The sequence below is a fragment of the Galeopterus variegatus genome, unplaced genomic scaffold (genome assembly GCF_000696425.1).
Source record: "Galeopterus variegatus unplaced genomic scaffold, G_variegatus-3.0.2 Scaffold1224, whole genome shotgun sequence".
Taxonomy (NCBI): Eukaryota; Metazoa; Chordata; class Mammalia; order Dermoptera; family Cynocephalidae; genus Galeopterus; species Galeopterus variegatus.
Genome location: NW_007727335.1, coordinates 132,161 through 146,417, shown reverse-complemented (window position 1 = coordinate 146,417; position 14,257 = coordinate 132,161). Strand labels below are relative to the sequence as shown.

General features: G+C 40.1%; 1 protein-coding gene across 2 annotated transcripts in view; it reads right to left on the bottom strand.

The window, feature by feature from the left end:
* Positions 1 to 14,257, bottom strand: part of MAPRE2 (microtubule-associated protein, RP/EB family, member 2) — a 157,824-nt gene that overhangs the window by 142,757 nt on the left and 810 nt on the right. Inside the window, exon 1 of one of the 2 annotated variants that reach the window (XM_008575704.1) lies at positions 12,986 to 13,223. The exons of the other annotated variant lie outside the window; for it this stretch is intronic. Within the exon in view, the coding sequence (XP_008573926.1) occupies positions 12,986 to 13,009 (24 nt within the window). The 5' untranslated portion in view covers positions 13,010 to 13,223. Of the gene's footprint in view, positions 1 to 12,985; positions 13,224 to 14,257 lie in introns of those variants that run through there. 2 annotated transcript variants of the gene reach the window in all.

The window sequence follows — 14,257 nt, the reverse complement described above, 5'->3', positions numbered from 1 at the left end:
AGGGTTGCGATCCGTTGCCGGACACGGAAAAAGACAAAAAGACAAAAAAAAAAAAAAAAGGGAAACTCCCTTTGTATTAGGCTAAAAGAAAAAGGTTTGTCATGGTTGGCTCAATGACTGTGTTTTAAATCTATTTTCTTCTTGTCATTACACGCTCTGATGCCTTAGGCAGGTGCCATATCAGCGTCCAGTAACTGTGCAGCAACGTGGAGCCAAGGACGCAGGCCTTCCTGTCTTTACCTGTATTTTAAGCCAGCACAATACAAGTCACTCCCCGGTGAGGTCAGTAGTTCTGCTTCTTCCCTTATCTCTACCAGGATACAACACATGACCTCTTTCCTTCCCAGCCCGGGCTGACTGATGAAGAGATGTACCGACACTAACAACCACATGCACAGGGAAACGTGAGCTTAGGAAGGTTTTTGCCTGGATGCTTTTAAAAATGTTTCTGCTCTGCCAGAAATCACACTAGTCTCATGTTTTGAGGTGCTATAATGGCATTCTCCATATGTTCAGTGGACGTTTAAACTTATCACTGAGTCTGCCTATTCCAGTTTAACTAAACAATGTGCTGATGAACTATCAAGACTGTATATTTTCCTGATGTTTAAAAAGTAATTTATGGAAAAAATATAACTCCCACTGCATTTTCTATCACATTTGATTATAAGAAAGATGAATTCACAGCAACCTTTCAGAGCACTGGGATATTTTATGGAGAGAGAATAGATCAAGGTATGATACTCTCATTTTATTGATGAGGCTGGAGGCCACAATGGTGGGTGGAGTTGTTTTGGGCTGCACATTCAGCATGGCTGGGACAAGAACCAGGTCTCCTAACAATCAGTTCGAACTGATTTATTGTTAATACAATGATAAAAAATAAAAATAATATTGTGCATTAGACTTAAATTTTGAATTTTGAACAAAGGGGGGTAAAGACACCATTCTTAATCTCAACTCATGTTTTCTTTTAAATATTTTAGTAGATATTGCTGCTGCTTCTTTGACTATCATTTCCCTAATTCTTATCTGCAGTGCTCTTAATTTGCTGTTTTAGATTTTTAATCTCTAGAGCCTCTACTCAGGATCATTTGTAACGAACATTTGCATAATTTTTCAGATACAGGAATCAATGTGCAAAAGTCTCTCAACTAAAGTCATACAAAATTATTAACAGGGTAGTGATAAAACCCAAGGTTATTAACAATTCTTTAACATTTAAAAACAAACCCCCAAAATATGAATAACAAAAAAATTCACACAGCTGTCGGATTCCAAGAGCAACTCTTTAACACCATTGAGCCTCACAAGAATATATTGTTAAAAATCTCCACTGGGATGGGCCACAAAACTCAGGAGAGAATATGACTCAAATGGAGTTAGGCTTGATGTTACAAGACACAGAACACAATAATTGTTCCATCCATCATGCATGGCTCACCTGCGTCAGATTGCTCAACGAGGTACACTCTAAAGGTGTCAGANTAAACAATGTGCTGATGAACTATCAAGACTGTATATTTTCCTGATGTTTAAAAAGTAATTTCTGGAAAAAATATAACTCCCACTGCATTTTCTATCACATTTTATTCTAAGAAAGATGAATTCACAGCAACCTTTCAGAGCACTGGGATATTTTATGGAGAGAGAATAGATCAAGGTATGATACTCTCGTTTTATTGATGAGGCTGGAGGCCACAAAGGTGGGTGGAGTTGTTTTGGGCTGCACATTCAGCATGGCTGGGACAAGAACCAGGTTTCCTAACAATCAGTTCAAACTGATTTATTGTTAATACAATGATAAAAAATAAAAATAATATTGTGCATTAGACTTAAATTTTGAATTTTGAACAAAGGGGGGTAAAGACACCATTCTTAATCTCAACTCATGTTTTCTTTTAAATATTTTAGTAGATATTGCTGCTGCTTCTTTGACTATCATTTCCCTAATTCTTATCTGCAGTGCTCTTAATTTGCTGTTTTAGATTTTTAATCTCTAGAGCCTCTACTCAGGATCATTTGTAACGAACATTTGCATAATTTTTCAGATACAGGAATCAATGTGCAAAAGTCTCTCAACTAAAGTCATACAAAATTATTAACAGGGTAGTGATAAAACCCAAGGTTATTAACAATTCCTTAACATTTAAAAACAAACCCCCAAAATATGAATAACAAAAAATTCACACAGCTGTCGGATTCCAAGAGCAACTCTTTAACACCATTGAGCCTCACAAGAATATATTGTTAAAAATCTCCACTGGGATGGGCCACAAAACTCAGGAGAGAATATGACTCAAATGGAGTTAGGCTTGATGTTACAAGACACAGAACACAATAATTGTTCCATCCATCATGCATGGCTCACCTGCGTCAGATTGCTCAACGAGGTACACTCTAAAGGTGTCAGATGACTCTCACAAACCCCACCCAAGCTCCCAGGTCTGGGCAAATTACCACGAATAGCATCATCACAGACACTCAGATAAGCAGTTTAGGACAGAAAGACAACCGAGTCCCCTCTTCCCCGAAAGAGATGAACCTGACTCAGATTCACAACTCGACTGGAGTTGGTGTCCATGGTGATGGGTAAGCACTGCAGTAGATTCCCAAGAGAAGAAAAAAGGCCACACATTCCTGAACATAATTACACTCCTTTTAGTCTTGTGGTCTGTGTGGCTAATTGTGAGAACTATTGGTAAGCAGTACCAGGAACCTCTCGTTCCTTTCAAATGAGGCAAACAATAGCCCTGTAGGACAGACGTTTCTTGTTTCTGAGTACAACTTGACTCCAAAGCTCAAATTAGCTTCCCACTACTTCAAACAGGGCTTGAGGGGCTAAGCCTCCCTCCATCAGATTGTCTCCAAGTTCACAAAACATCCCTTCCACAAAAACCAAGTCATGCATGGATACAGTGAAAGCTTCCTATAGTTCCATTATTGCTTAGTTTTAATAAAAGTTTAGAAAAGTACCTGCACTTTTGACTGTCTAGATTTTAAAACACACACCTGAAAAAAAAAATCCCCAGGTTGTCAGTGGTTCGCTTTGAATGTAGGGATGGATGAAATTGGTCATAGATGAGAGGCAGGACATGGGGAAAAGGTCACAGCCTGAGATTTTATAGATAATATAGTTTGGTTTTTTAAAAATGAAAGAGTGGGGCCGGCCCGGTGGCGCACTCGGTAGAGTGTGGTGCTCGGGAGTGTGGTGGCGCTCCCACAGAGGGTTCGGATCCCATATAGAGACCGGTCCGCTCACTGGTTGAGCACGGTGCGGCCGCGACACCGAGGGTTGCGATCCCGTTACCGGTCACGAAAAAAGACAAAAAGTTATGATTCCTGATAAAAACATCCTAACATCTGTCAGAGTTAGAAGTTATTTTCCAGCATTCTACCATTTATCTTTTCTAGCATCTGCTAGTGTTCCCTACCTTCTCCTGTGAGAGAACCATTTCTTTTATGTCCCTCTCCTAAACACTTACCAAAACCTGCCAGATCAATCTTCACACCAAGCCTAAAGTGAGATTCCTCCCAGAGGTACTGGTATTTAACTGGCATTAATATTTTAAGGAGCAGGGATAAAGTTTTGGCAGTGGACTTTCAGACATCACTCACAGAGAAGTGTTTCCCACCAAGTATGTTTTTCATAATAAAGACTGCAAAAAAGAAAGCCCTCTAATAAACTGCAGACCAGTGATGGAGAGCACCTTATCTGAGTACCCTATTTCCCAGCACACAAGAAGACTCTCATCTGTAATCCTTCAGCTACAAAACAGCCATTTTGGAAAATGATGAAACAATCCCTCAAATTGAACTGTCACATGTCAGGTGCTGTGCTAGGACCTGGGGACGTGGAGATGAATATGAGTTCATCACAATGAAGGGCAAGCCAAAACAGGCCACCTCACCTACCCTATGGGAAGGGGTGGGCTGGTGGCAGTGGTTAGCAGGTTAAGGAAGGCTTTCCAGAGCAATGTTTCTCAAATGTTAACACCTAACAACAGACTGCCTGGGATCTCACTAAAGTGCAGATTCTGATTGAGAATGTCTGGGCAAGAGCCTGAGCTTCTGCATTTATAAGATGCTCCCAGGTGATGCTGATGCCACTGGCCAGTGGACCAGATGTTTTGACTAGCAAAGACCTATAGGAATGAATACCTGAGATAAGACAAAGCCTGAGCTTGAATTAACCAATTCTGCATCCCAGGCAGAAGCAGAAACAAAGGTACAGGCAAAGACACCCAAGCTAGAAACACAGGAAACATTAAAAACGTTAAGGAAAAATATTATGTAAAATACTGTTGAATGTGAATACAGTCAAGAGGAGCTTTATATTAAAATAAAAATAGTTCTTGTGATAGGTGCATGAGACACACCTCTCCCTCACCTTTTCTAAACTCTAATAATTTGTTAAGACAGCAAAAGGCTAAATGAGTTTCTCCTATGTGTGCTGGTGGGGAAAATTCTACCCTGGTGTTTTTGTTTTATTTTTAATAAATGACCATACAAATGCAGCCTCTTCCAATTTGGGGTTATAATGGCTACCTAAAAACAGGTTTTGAAGGAATAATTTGAAGAATATTTTATAAAAAGAGATGAGTAATTAAAAATATTGAAGCGTGTTTTATAATCCATTAATAAGCTTTTCCTGGGAAAGAGGGAAGGAGGGCTTGTACAGATTTCTGGAAAGAAAAAACCTTGTGTCTTTTGACTTCACAGAGCAATGACTGATAAGGACCTCATTGCTTGGTGCCCAAGAGCCTGTCACGGTTCCCCAGCCTTGAGGAAAACTTCAAGTTTCTGAGAAGGGAGAGTCTGTGGTTGACTTGGACATACAGCCACAAGCTACGGGTCTACAAGACGTGCTCTATGGTTGCATTCCCAGTGCATAGATGGAACTATCAAAATGAACATCATCTTTCTTCCAAATAAGGTATGTTTTAGGAAATTACATCCTATAACATTTAGCCAACTGCCAGCCCTATGTGAAGCAGATCACTAAACAAGTCTTGTGACCACATCACATATATTCTATAGTCATCATGAATATGTACACACAGGCCGTCTAACTTGACCCTGACAATGACAGATTCCACTGTCTCTATTTGGCAGATAAGAAAATTCAATTTGATGCTGATGAAGAATGTTAAGTAAGTTTCCAAAAATCACCCAGTTAGCAACAGAACCAGTTTTAAAACTCAGGTCATTTGACATTCTTGTTCCGATTGCAGAATTCTTCCTATTATACAACACTATGACTTTTATCTTTTTTTAAATAAGTTATTTATGTATTTATTTTACATTCTAAGATGTTGTTGAGGAGCAATTGGAAGGGGAGAGGGGAAAGGGGAAAAAATAGGGTGGAAGGAGGGGGGCGTGGTTGAAGCCTGTGGCATCCCCCTCACTCCTGCAGGGGAGACCAGGGGCTTCCAGCAGTGGCTCGGTAGTTGCTGGGCTGAATGAAAAAAAAAACCAAACACAGGCAGGCAGGCATAAAGGAATTTTTGTTTTTGTTTTTCAACTCAAAGAATTACCTATGAAACCTTTAATACTTTTTAAAATTTAGAATTTCACAAGAGTTGTTTGGAATTTTGCCATAGGCCCAAACTGGACATCCTTTGTCCAGTGTTAGAGGAACCTAGGATGCAAGTATTTGAATGTGTGGTATCAGCATATAAATATTCCTCTGTAAATTACAATACATGAAATGATGCACAAAAGAGATTTGCTGGTGATCTGAGGACCGAGAAGTGTGATACTTAATTTACAGGTTATTAATCAAGGACAACCCAGAACATTATTTATAATAGGCTATCAAGTTAGTCAATATGAGAGTCTTTTTCAGTATTACATTTGTCTTATTTTATCCTAAAGGCTCATTATAAAATATTAGAAATGGTCATTAAGGATTTTCATACAAATAAAATAGAAATACAATGGTTGCATATCTTGAAGATATTTGATCAAAAGCAACTATTTATTCTTAGGTGTTAAAAGAGTTTGTTAAGGCTTACTTCAACAAGATTTTTAAAAGACCAATTTGGTGTGTGAAAAAGTGAATCCTCTAGTTCAGGGCTTTTCAAACTTTGATGTGCACATGAATCACCTGTAGGTCTTTTGTAAAAGTGAAGATTCTGAGAAAGTCTGGAGTGGAGCCCAAAATACTGCATTTTAAGCACTCCCAGGTGATGCAGATGCTGAAGGTCTTGGGACCTCACCTGGTAGCAAGCAAGGCATCATTGGAAGTCACCTGGAACCGCACTTCAATTAGCAACACATTGTTGATGTGATGGATGGATTTATGTTTGCACCGCTTGAACTAACAATTTACCAATTGAAGTATCTATTCTATTAAACGGTCAGTGAAAGAAAAGTACTTTAAAATACCTTACAAAATAAAAAGATTGCTAATTTTCTACTTCTGGTTTTACTTTTTATTTACCCTCTTATGCAAATTGTGCAGAAAACTTCAGTTAATGGCTTGATTTTTTTTTTCCTTCAGTAGGAGAAGGCGGCTCAGACATTTAAATTTATTATCCCAGAAATATAACTTAAGATCAGACATTTTATAGATCAGGAAAGCTAGCCATTTTGAGATTATATGATAAAAGTAGAGAGTTGCTGAATTTAGCAAAAACAAAAATAAAAAAACCCAAACAAAAGGGGATGCCCAGTTAAATTCAAATTTTAGATAAAATATTTAATGTAAGTATATCCCATGTAATATATGCAACACATGGAACATACTAACACTTAAAATAAATCATTGTTTATCTGAAATTCAAATTCAAGTGGTTATCCTATATTTAATCTGCCAACCCAAGAAAAATATATCCCAAAATTCTAGGTTACCTTGAAGTGCTGAGAGGGCAGATGCTGGGATGGGGAATTGACAGACCCACTGACGGTGATATTTAAACATTCCATTGGGCAGGAAATTGTTTTCTGCATTTAGCAATACCACATACAGCACTTGATTATTACAGCTGTTGATATGTGGAAGCTCCTTTTAGGGGATTTGTGCTCAGAACACATTTAAAAAAGGTGAGATAGAGGCCAAGCTGGAAGTCAAGGACCAGGTGGGGCAAAACAGGGAGGTGTTTCTTTTGGCTTCCTTTCTTTTCTGCTTTTGGAGGGCAAAAGAAACTCAGTGGGAAAATGGAGTTAGCAGTTTCTCTGTTAGAATCATGAAAGGTTTTTCTTCTTAATATCATGGTAAGTTGATCAGTTTTAAGATGATTTTCGAAAGGAGTGTAAGGTGGTTGCAGGCACCCACATCTCTTGCTTACCAGTCCTTGAAAGCAGCCTTTCCCAACTTTGGAAGAGGGTAATCTACTCCTCTGATTTCACTTGTAGGTATGACAGCCAATAAATAGTTTGAGATACTTTAACTAAAAGGAGTTTCTTCATTTAACAACTGCCCTTTCTTGCTTATTTTCCCTTCTCCCACTTCAAATATCAAAAGTCATTCCTGCCATCGTGTTTGTAAGAAGTTAGGACCAAGGTTTGCCTCTTAGCAAAACAATTTTGAATGTTTTATCCCCATTTAAGCAATCAACAGTTATGACTTCTGTATTCTAGAAAAAAATACAGTAAATCCAATTATTTCCTAATTCTAGAAACTACTTTGGAGAGAACTAGTGATATATGTATGCCATAAGCTATATTAAACAAACTGTATTGGTAAAAAATGTGAAATCTAGGTTATGATAAGGAAGGAAAGTTAATTTCACTTGGACTGGCTCCTTACCCAGTCAGCATAGGAGTTACACACTTTCTTCCTTCTCCCCCAAGTACTCCATAAGTAGCACTAGTGGATCAAGTTACCTTGGGAGTTAGTGATATACATGCTATTATTATCAATAGTTCTAGGATGGGATTAATTACAATTTTTGATTTTGGTTTTAGAAATGATTTAGCTGATTTCACTTACCTCAATTTACATTAATTTCAATGTGTCATTTGATTTAGTGGGAAGAAAACTTTTTTTCAGTCTCTATATTGCAGTTGGACTGATTCTGGAAGTGATGAAGAGGACACCAGATAACCCTTAAAGGTGCTCTATTAGCCTAAGTGAAACTCATTTGCAAACTCCCAGTCTATGGCATTAACAAGTTATCAAAAGGAGGAAGTTCTCTTAACTAAAAGAAGTTTTATGGCAAGCAACAAGTACAATGAAAAATTGAGACACGTTTCTATCAATGTAGTTATTCTTTCAAATATTTTTTTCTAGAATCTTAATCAATAGTAATCTGTCTTGCCTTAAGCAGGAGGCAAATAATTTGAATTTCTGGATCATAATCTGGTCTTTTAAGTTTGAAAATTTTAAATCAAATTGTCCATTGCATACTGTCAGCCTTTAGCAGTGTTAGTGACTATCTGCATGTATGTTATGTAGTGATCTTTGCCATTATGAGGAGCAAACAATTTATGTCAAATGTATACTTTAGAAAAGTAGTGGTATTTCCAAAAGCAGCAAGTTTCCACATCATGTTTTAAGTGTAGGAAGTGATACTCAATGAAAAATTTCTAAATCTGAATAAATCTCCAAGTTATGCCTTTATATACTAAAACAAGCATACAAATACTCTCATGGGTTGGAGTAAAAGGATATTGCTAAAGAGTTAAGACAAATGATCACCCTGGGATTGCTATTAAGAATGTGTTTTCACATTTTCTAGAGCTTTGGAAACAATGACTAGTTAGTATTGCACTGCTTGGGCTTGTTTAGGTTTAGAAGTTTTACAGTTGACCATATCAGTAAAATTCATATATTATTAAGAAATGTACTGTTTTTGCAAGTAAATACACGCACAAGAAGAATATGAAAACAAACTATCTTCTATCTTTAGTGATTAGTTGACCTATATTTGGTAACAAATTTATTTTACCTTCTCTAAAGGGAAAAAAATGAAAAAAGACTAAGACTTTAAGTGAGCAAATTCTCATTTAAAGCTGAAGTTTGTTGAATTGGAATAAATTCAGAGGTTTTCAAAGCCTTTCTGCAAATATTCAGCAAAGATAATTTAGGCTTTGTGGACCATACAGTCTTTGGTGCAACTATTCCACTCTGCCAGTTACACAAAAGCAGCCATAGACAAGATGTAAACAAATAAGAATGGCTGTAGTCCAACAGAAACTTTATTTTGGATGCAGAAATTTGAATTTCATATAAGTGTCTCCAAATCTTTTTCTTCTTTGGATTTTTTTAATAATTAAAAAAATACAAAAACAGTGGGCCATAGTTTGCTGGTCCCTGAAACAGATGGAGCCATGGGTTTCAACTCAAGATTAATGTCATTGTGTAAAGCTTGTCAGTAGTCATTTTTGAATTGTGTAGATTACTAGACCAGGTTTAGCTGGAAGCAAGTTCACCAATTCCATTCTATAAAGCTCTGGTATAGCCATAATTTTGAATGCTTCTCAAATGTTGCAAATTTGGATCAAAAATTTTGTGAAATTAACAGATTTGAAATACTATAGCCAGATTTTTCCTTATCCAGATTAAGGAGAATAAATTTCCTTTGAATGTTTAGGATGGTTGTAGGTGAATTATGTAAGAGTTGGATTTACTCTTTGTGGTCTCCAATAGGTGAATGCTGCAAAAAGAGCTTTGAAGACTCCTAAGTCTTTGAAGTTGGAAGACTCCTTAGTAAAGATATTGTACAGGACATTTAAGCTCCTTTGGGTGGTGGGACTAGCCTTTAAGGGCCTCTAGAAGAAGAGATGGTCTTATTAACACACTTCTATGATGTAGAGAAAATTTTAAAGAACTTTTTACTTTTGTTACCTCGGTAAGAAGCTAAAGATGACTTAGATTGTTTGGGGTTGTCCTAGTCCAAAGGTTAATTATTTAAGTGTAAAGTCAGCAAGAACAAAATGTATGTGAATAGTTTCTCCTGTTTTAAAAAGGGAGGAGATAATTAGAACTAATCTTGTCTAGCCAAAGCCTCCAGGCAAGACTACATCAAAACTTATATGATGCAATCGACACTGGAAAAGGAGTCAGTCGATAACCTTTCTGGCCTTGGCATTGCCACTTTGGAAATCATTTAACTTTTTGGAGTCACTTGTGCTATTTGACATCTGGGAATACCATCTACCCAATTATATTTAGGCTCTGATATATAAATAAGACCAATGGGCTATATAAGTTTAAGGTAATAAGACTGGGTGGTTCTCATCTGTTCCCCCAAACTTTAGAACTTTTAAAATTGAGATGACACCCTTTCTTTCTACCTCATCCCTCCTGGCCTGCTTGTAAATATTACAGAGCTAGGTTTATATCATCTTCTTTAAAGTAGTTTGACTAATATGGATTAATTCTATTAGTCTTATTTTTTTAGACTATATTTGAACATTTCAACATCTTATGCCTCTCAAAAAAAAAAAGGGGGGGGGGGTTGAAATTTCAGAAATACATCTCCAGTCCCTTTCTGAGCTACACAGAAACTGAGAATGTATGCATTCACATCATTCTAGCCTTTGAAAATCTTATAAACATTTTTGGTGTTATCTGTGAAAGAATACATCCAACTTCCCATTTTTAAATATGCTGGCTATTTAAATGTACTTGGGCTATTTTAATGAGAGTAGTAGGCAGATGACAATAAAAGCAGTTTAGCTATTAACCTATTTTGAAGTAACTCTTCTAGTGTAATAAATCCTTTAAGCATCCATATAGTTTGATTTTATTTTTTTTTGTAATAATGGGTAGAGGGTAAACTTTTGTGAAGTGAATCTTTGACCCAGGAGAGTGTAGTTAAATGTTAACGATTATAAACTATACTCAAAATAAGAAATTGTTTTGTGTACAAATGTAAGTGAACAAATGAACTACCATTTTATAGCACTGAAGAACTGTGACGGAACATTGGCTCCTACATATCCAGAGTGTCTGTCATGGAAAATACAATTTTTTTTTTTTTTTTTTTAAAAGATGACCGGTAAGGGGATCTTAACCCTCGACTTGGTGTTGTCAGCACCACGCTCAGCCAGTGAGCGAACCGGCCATCCCTATATGGGATCCGAACCCGGGGCCTTGGTGTTATCAGCACCGCACTCTCCCGAGTGAGCCACAGGCCGGCCCGGAAAATACAATTTAACATACTTAGAATGCTTTGTTTTCCAGTGTTCTCCTCACCTTCTGATAATCTTCAGTACAAACCAGCAACATCTACAACATGCAAGGTCTCATGTTTCATGCTATGGGGGCTGCAGATATATAGGCCCCTAAGATCGAATACCAAGCAGACTACAAATAGGTGTTATAAGAGGTCCAGATGAGGTTCAATAGCTCATAAGATTGAGTGCTTGCTATGTGCCAGGCACTGTTCTCCCTTAAAGAAATTGATGGGGAAGAAAGCATTTAGGCAATGGTAAAGAGAGCAATGGTGACATAAAGAATAATGAAAAAAGGAGAAGTATAAAAACTGAAATAGTAACAAAAAGAAAAAAAAATTCATAAGCTTTGTGTGCATCTTTAAACAGCTTATCTTAGACTCATCCTTTGGGGAGGGCTTTTTTTTTTCTTTTTAAAAATGAGAAATCTTAGGGCCGGCCCATGGCTCACTCGGGAGAGTGTAGTGCTTATAACACCAAGGCCGCAGGTTCGGATCCCTACACAGGGATGGCTGGTTGGCTCACTGGGTGAGAGTCGTGCTGACAACACCAAGTCAAGGGTTAAGATTCCCCCCCCCCCCCAAAAAAAAAAAAAAAGAGAAATCACTGGTCAATAGCAAACAAAATTTCATGTAAAATGGTAGATGTAACCATTTCTATTTAAATAGATCCTTTAATCCACTCCCTAATGTGTAATCAAACAATATTTGACATTTGTATTCAAAATTTATGTATTGCAAATTCATTCTCTCCACTTCACATAAGTGTAATAACCCAAACCAGTTTACATCTTTCCAACAGTTTATGTTTCCCTCCAAGGAAACTATATGATGTTTAGTTGGCTTTGTTTCACCTACTGACGAGAGAGCATTATATGAAGCAGGTAGAATGGAGTGTTGGAAAAGAGAGCAGCTTCTGCAAGCAAACATCCCAATTAGATATGAAAATGTGCTTTCAAAGGAGTGGAGCATGTGCATGTCAATAAGCTAGTTGCTGTAATTACTTCCTATTCACTAGGCTCCCTTTGCAGAGCAGCCTGCTGACTCACCAGGCTGCTCTGAGTTTATTTCTGCTGGGTTTCCCTACCGCCTGCTACGCATGAGTCATCACAGGAATGAACGTTTCTATCCCTCTCCTTTAACAACAGTGCAGAAACTAGGCATTGACAGTGAACTTCGATCTTCCCAACAAGAGCCAGACCCTAGGCAGGGAAGGGAAAAACGATGTAGTAGGTGTCGCCAGACAGACTGCCAGATGACAGTCCCCGCCCCTGGGCGTTAGTCATTGGCACCCCAGTTTCAGCGTCTTTTCTCACCCACCCAAGTAGTTAAACTGGCATCTTGTCTTGCAAGACGCCCGCTGCCGTTGGCCATTGAACTGTTTCTTTGCAATAGGTTTGCAATAGGGGTTCTCAAACTGTGCTGCACGATGGAATCACCTAGAGATAAAAAAAACCCAAACCAAACCAAACAAAAACAACCGATGTCTGGCTCTCATCCCCAGTTTTATTCAAATGGTTTGGGATGCGATCTGGACATCAGGATTTTTCAGAGCTTCTCAGGTGATTCCAACATGCAGCAAAGTTTAGGAACCATTGCTTTGGAGAGGCATCGCTCTTCCCATGCAAGAGAAAACTACCAGTTAAGCTTTTGTAAGGGCCATTCGGTGAGCTCCCAAACCTTCTGTCTTAGAGATAGCGTCTTACTAATTAGTTTGGCAGAAAAGAATGACAGCGAATCAAGGGAGCATTTCCAGAAGAGCCTCTGGCTAAACAAGGACCGTTTCCCCTTTGCTTACTAAAAACTTGTCCAAATTTAGAGTCCAAGAGAAGCATCTCAAATGATGCTATTCTGCCGGTTACCTTTTGATCTCTGTTCTGTTTCATGCCACAGTGTCCTGTTCCGTAAAGTCGTAAACTGCGGGTCCTGTCAGATGAGAAGCAGGTGCTGCGTCTGACCTCAGTCAAGCAGGGACTGCACGCTTCACCTCGGCTGGGACCGAACCTCCGCCTGGCAGCGCGGCCCCGGGGCAGATACTATGCTAATCAAGAAAGTTCTTCCGTCTTCTCGCGCGCGGGTTTTAACACTTAACCCTTGATTTTACGTTGACTGCCCTATGGTGCTTTCAGTGACTTCCACGTGCCTAGAGGGTCCGGATCACTTTCTTTTTTGATTTTATTTTGGAAAAGGGGAGGACGTGAGCAAGTGATGGAAAAGACCCGCAGGGAGGAACGGCAGTGTTGGCCGGTGCCGAGGTGAAGGGACGGCTAATGTTCGAAAAATGAATTACTCCACGCGCTACTGACCCGGCGAGGACTAGCGGAAGGGGACTGGGGGTTAAGACAAAGACTCCTCCTGATCAAATGGCTGCGGCTCCCCTTCCTCCAAGGTTACAGCTCTGCCCTCGGCACTGGACTGGCCAAGTGGCTCGGGGGGTGACCAAACCCACTAGCCCTATCGGGGTCTGAAAGTCTGCAATACTGAGCGTTCCAGGTTCAGAGGGAGGGTCTTTCCGTGCCCACCCCTCCTTCCGGCCCTTTGTGGGAGTTCTGGCTTCGGCGCAGCCCTTCCAAGGGTAGACCCCGAAGAACTTCCTTCCAAAGCAGAGTGGGGAGTCGCAGAGTACCCCTAGCCCTGCGCGCAGGGTGCTCTCAGCCGCAGAACCACTTGGGCGCAGAATAATAGCCCGCTCCCTTTCCCATCCACCCGGCTCCTGAGTCCTGGGGGCTGGCGTCGGAGTGGAGGAGTGGTGGGGCTGGTCTCGGCCCGAGAGGAAGGACCCGGGCGACAGCAGAGCCGGGGGTCCGGGGATTGCTCCCCAGCCGGCGGGCGCCAGCGCGCTGCACTTCCTGGTCTGCCCCGAAGCGCGCGGCCCCTGCCCGCGGCCCCCGCTCTCAGCCGGGCGCCCCAACTCTCGAACCTCCTCGAGGACCATGCGCTGCGGGGGCGCACCCGCAAGACCCTCTCCTTCACCAAAGCTAAGTCTCCCTACCCGGGACGGCCCCGGCCGTCACCCCCGGGCCAGTCCACTTGGCTTCTGCCAGCGTGGCAGCCCCCACTCCCTCCCCTTTCCCTGGGTGCGCAGCGCCGGGCCCCCAAAGGAGAGGTGCGGCCCGCGGGAGCGCGGCGGGGTG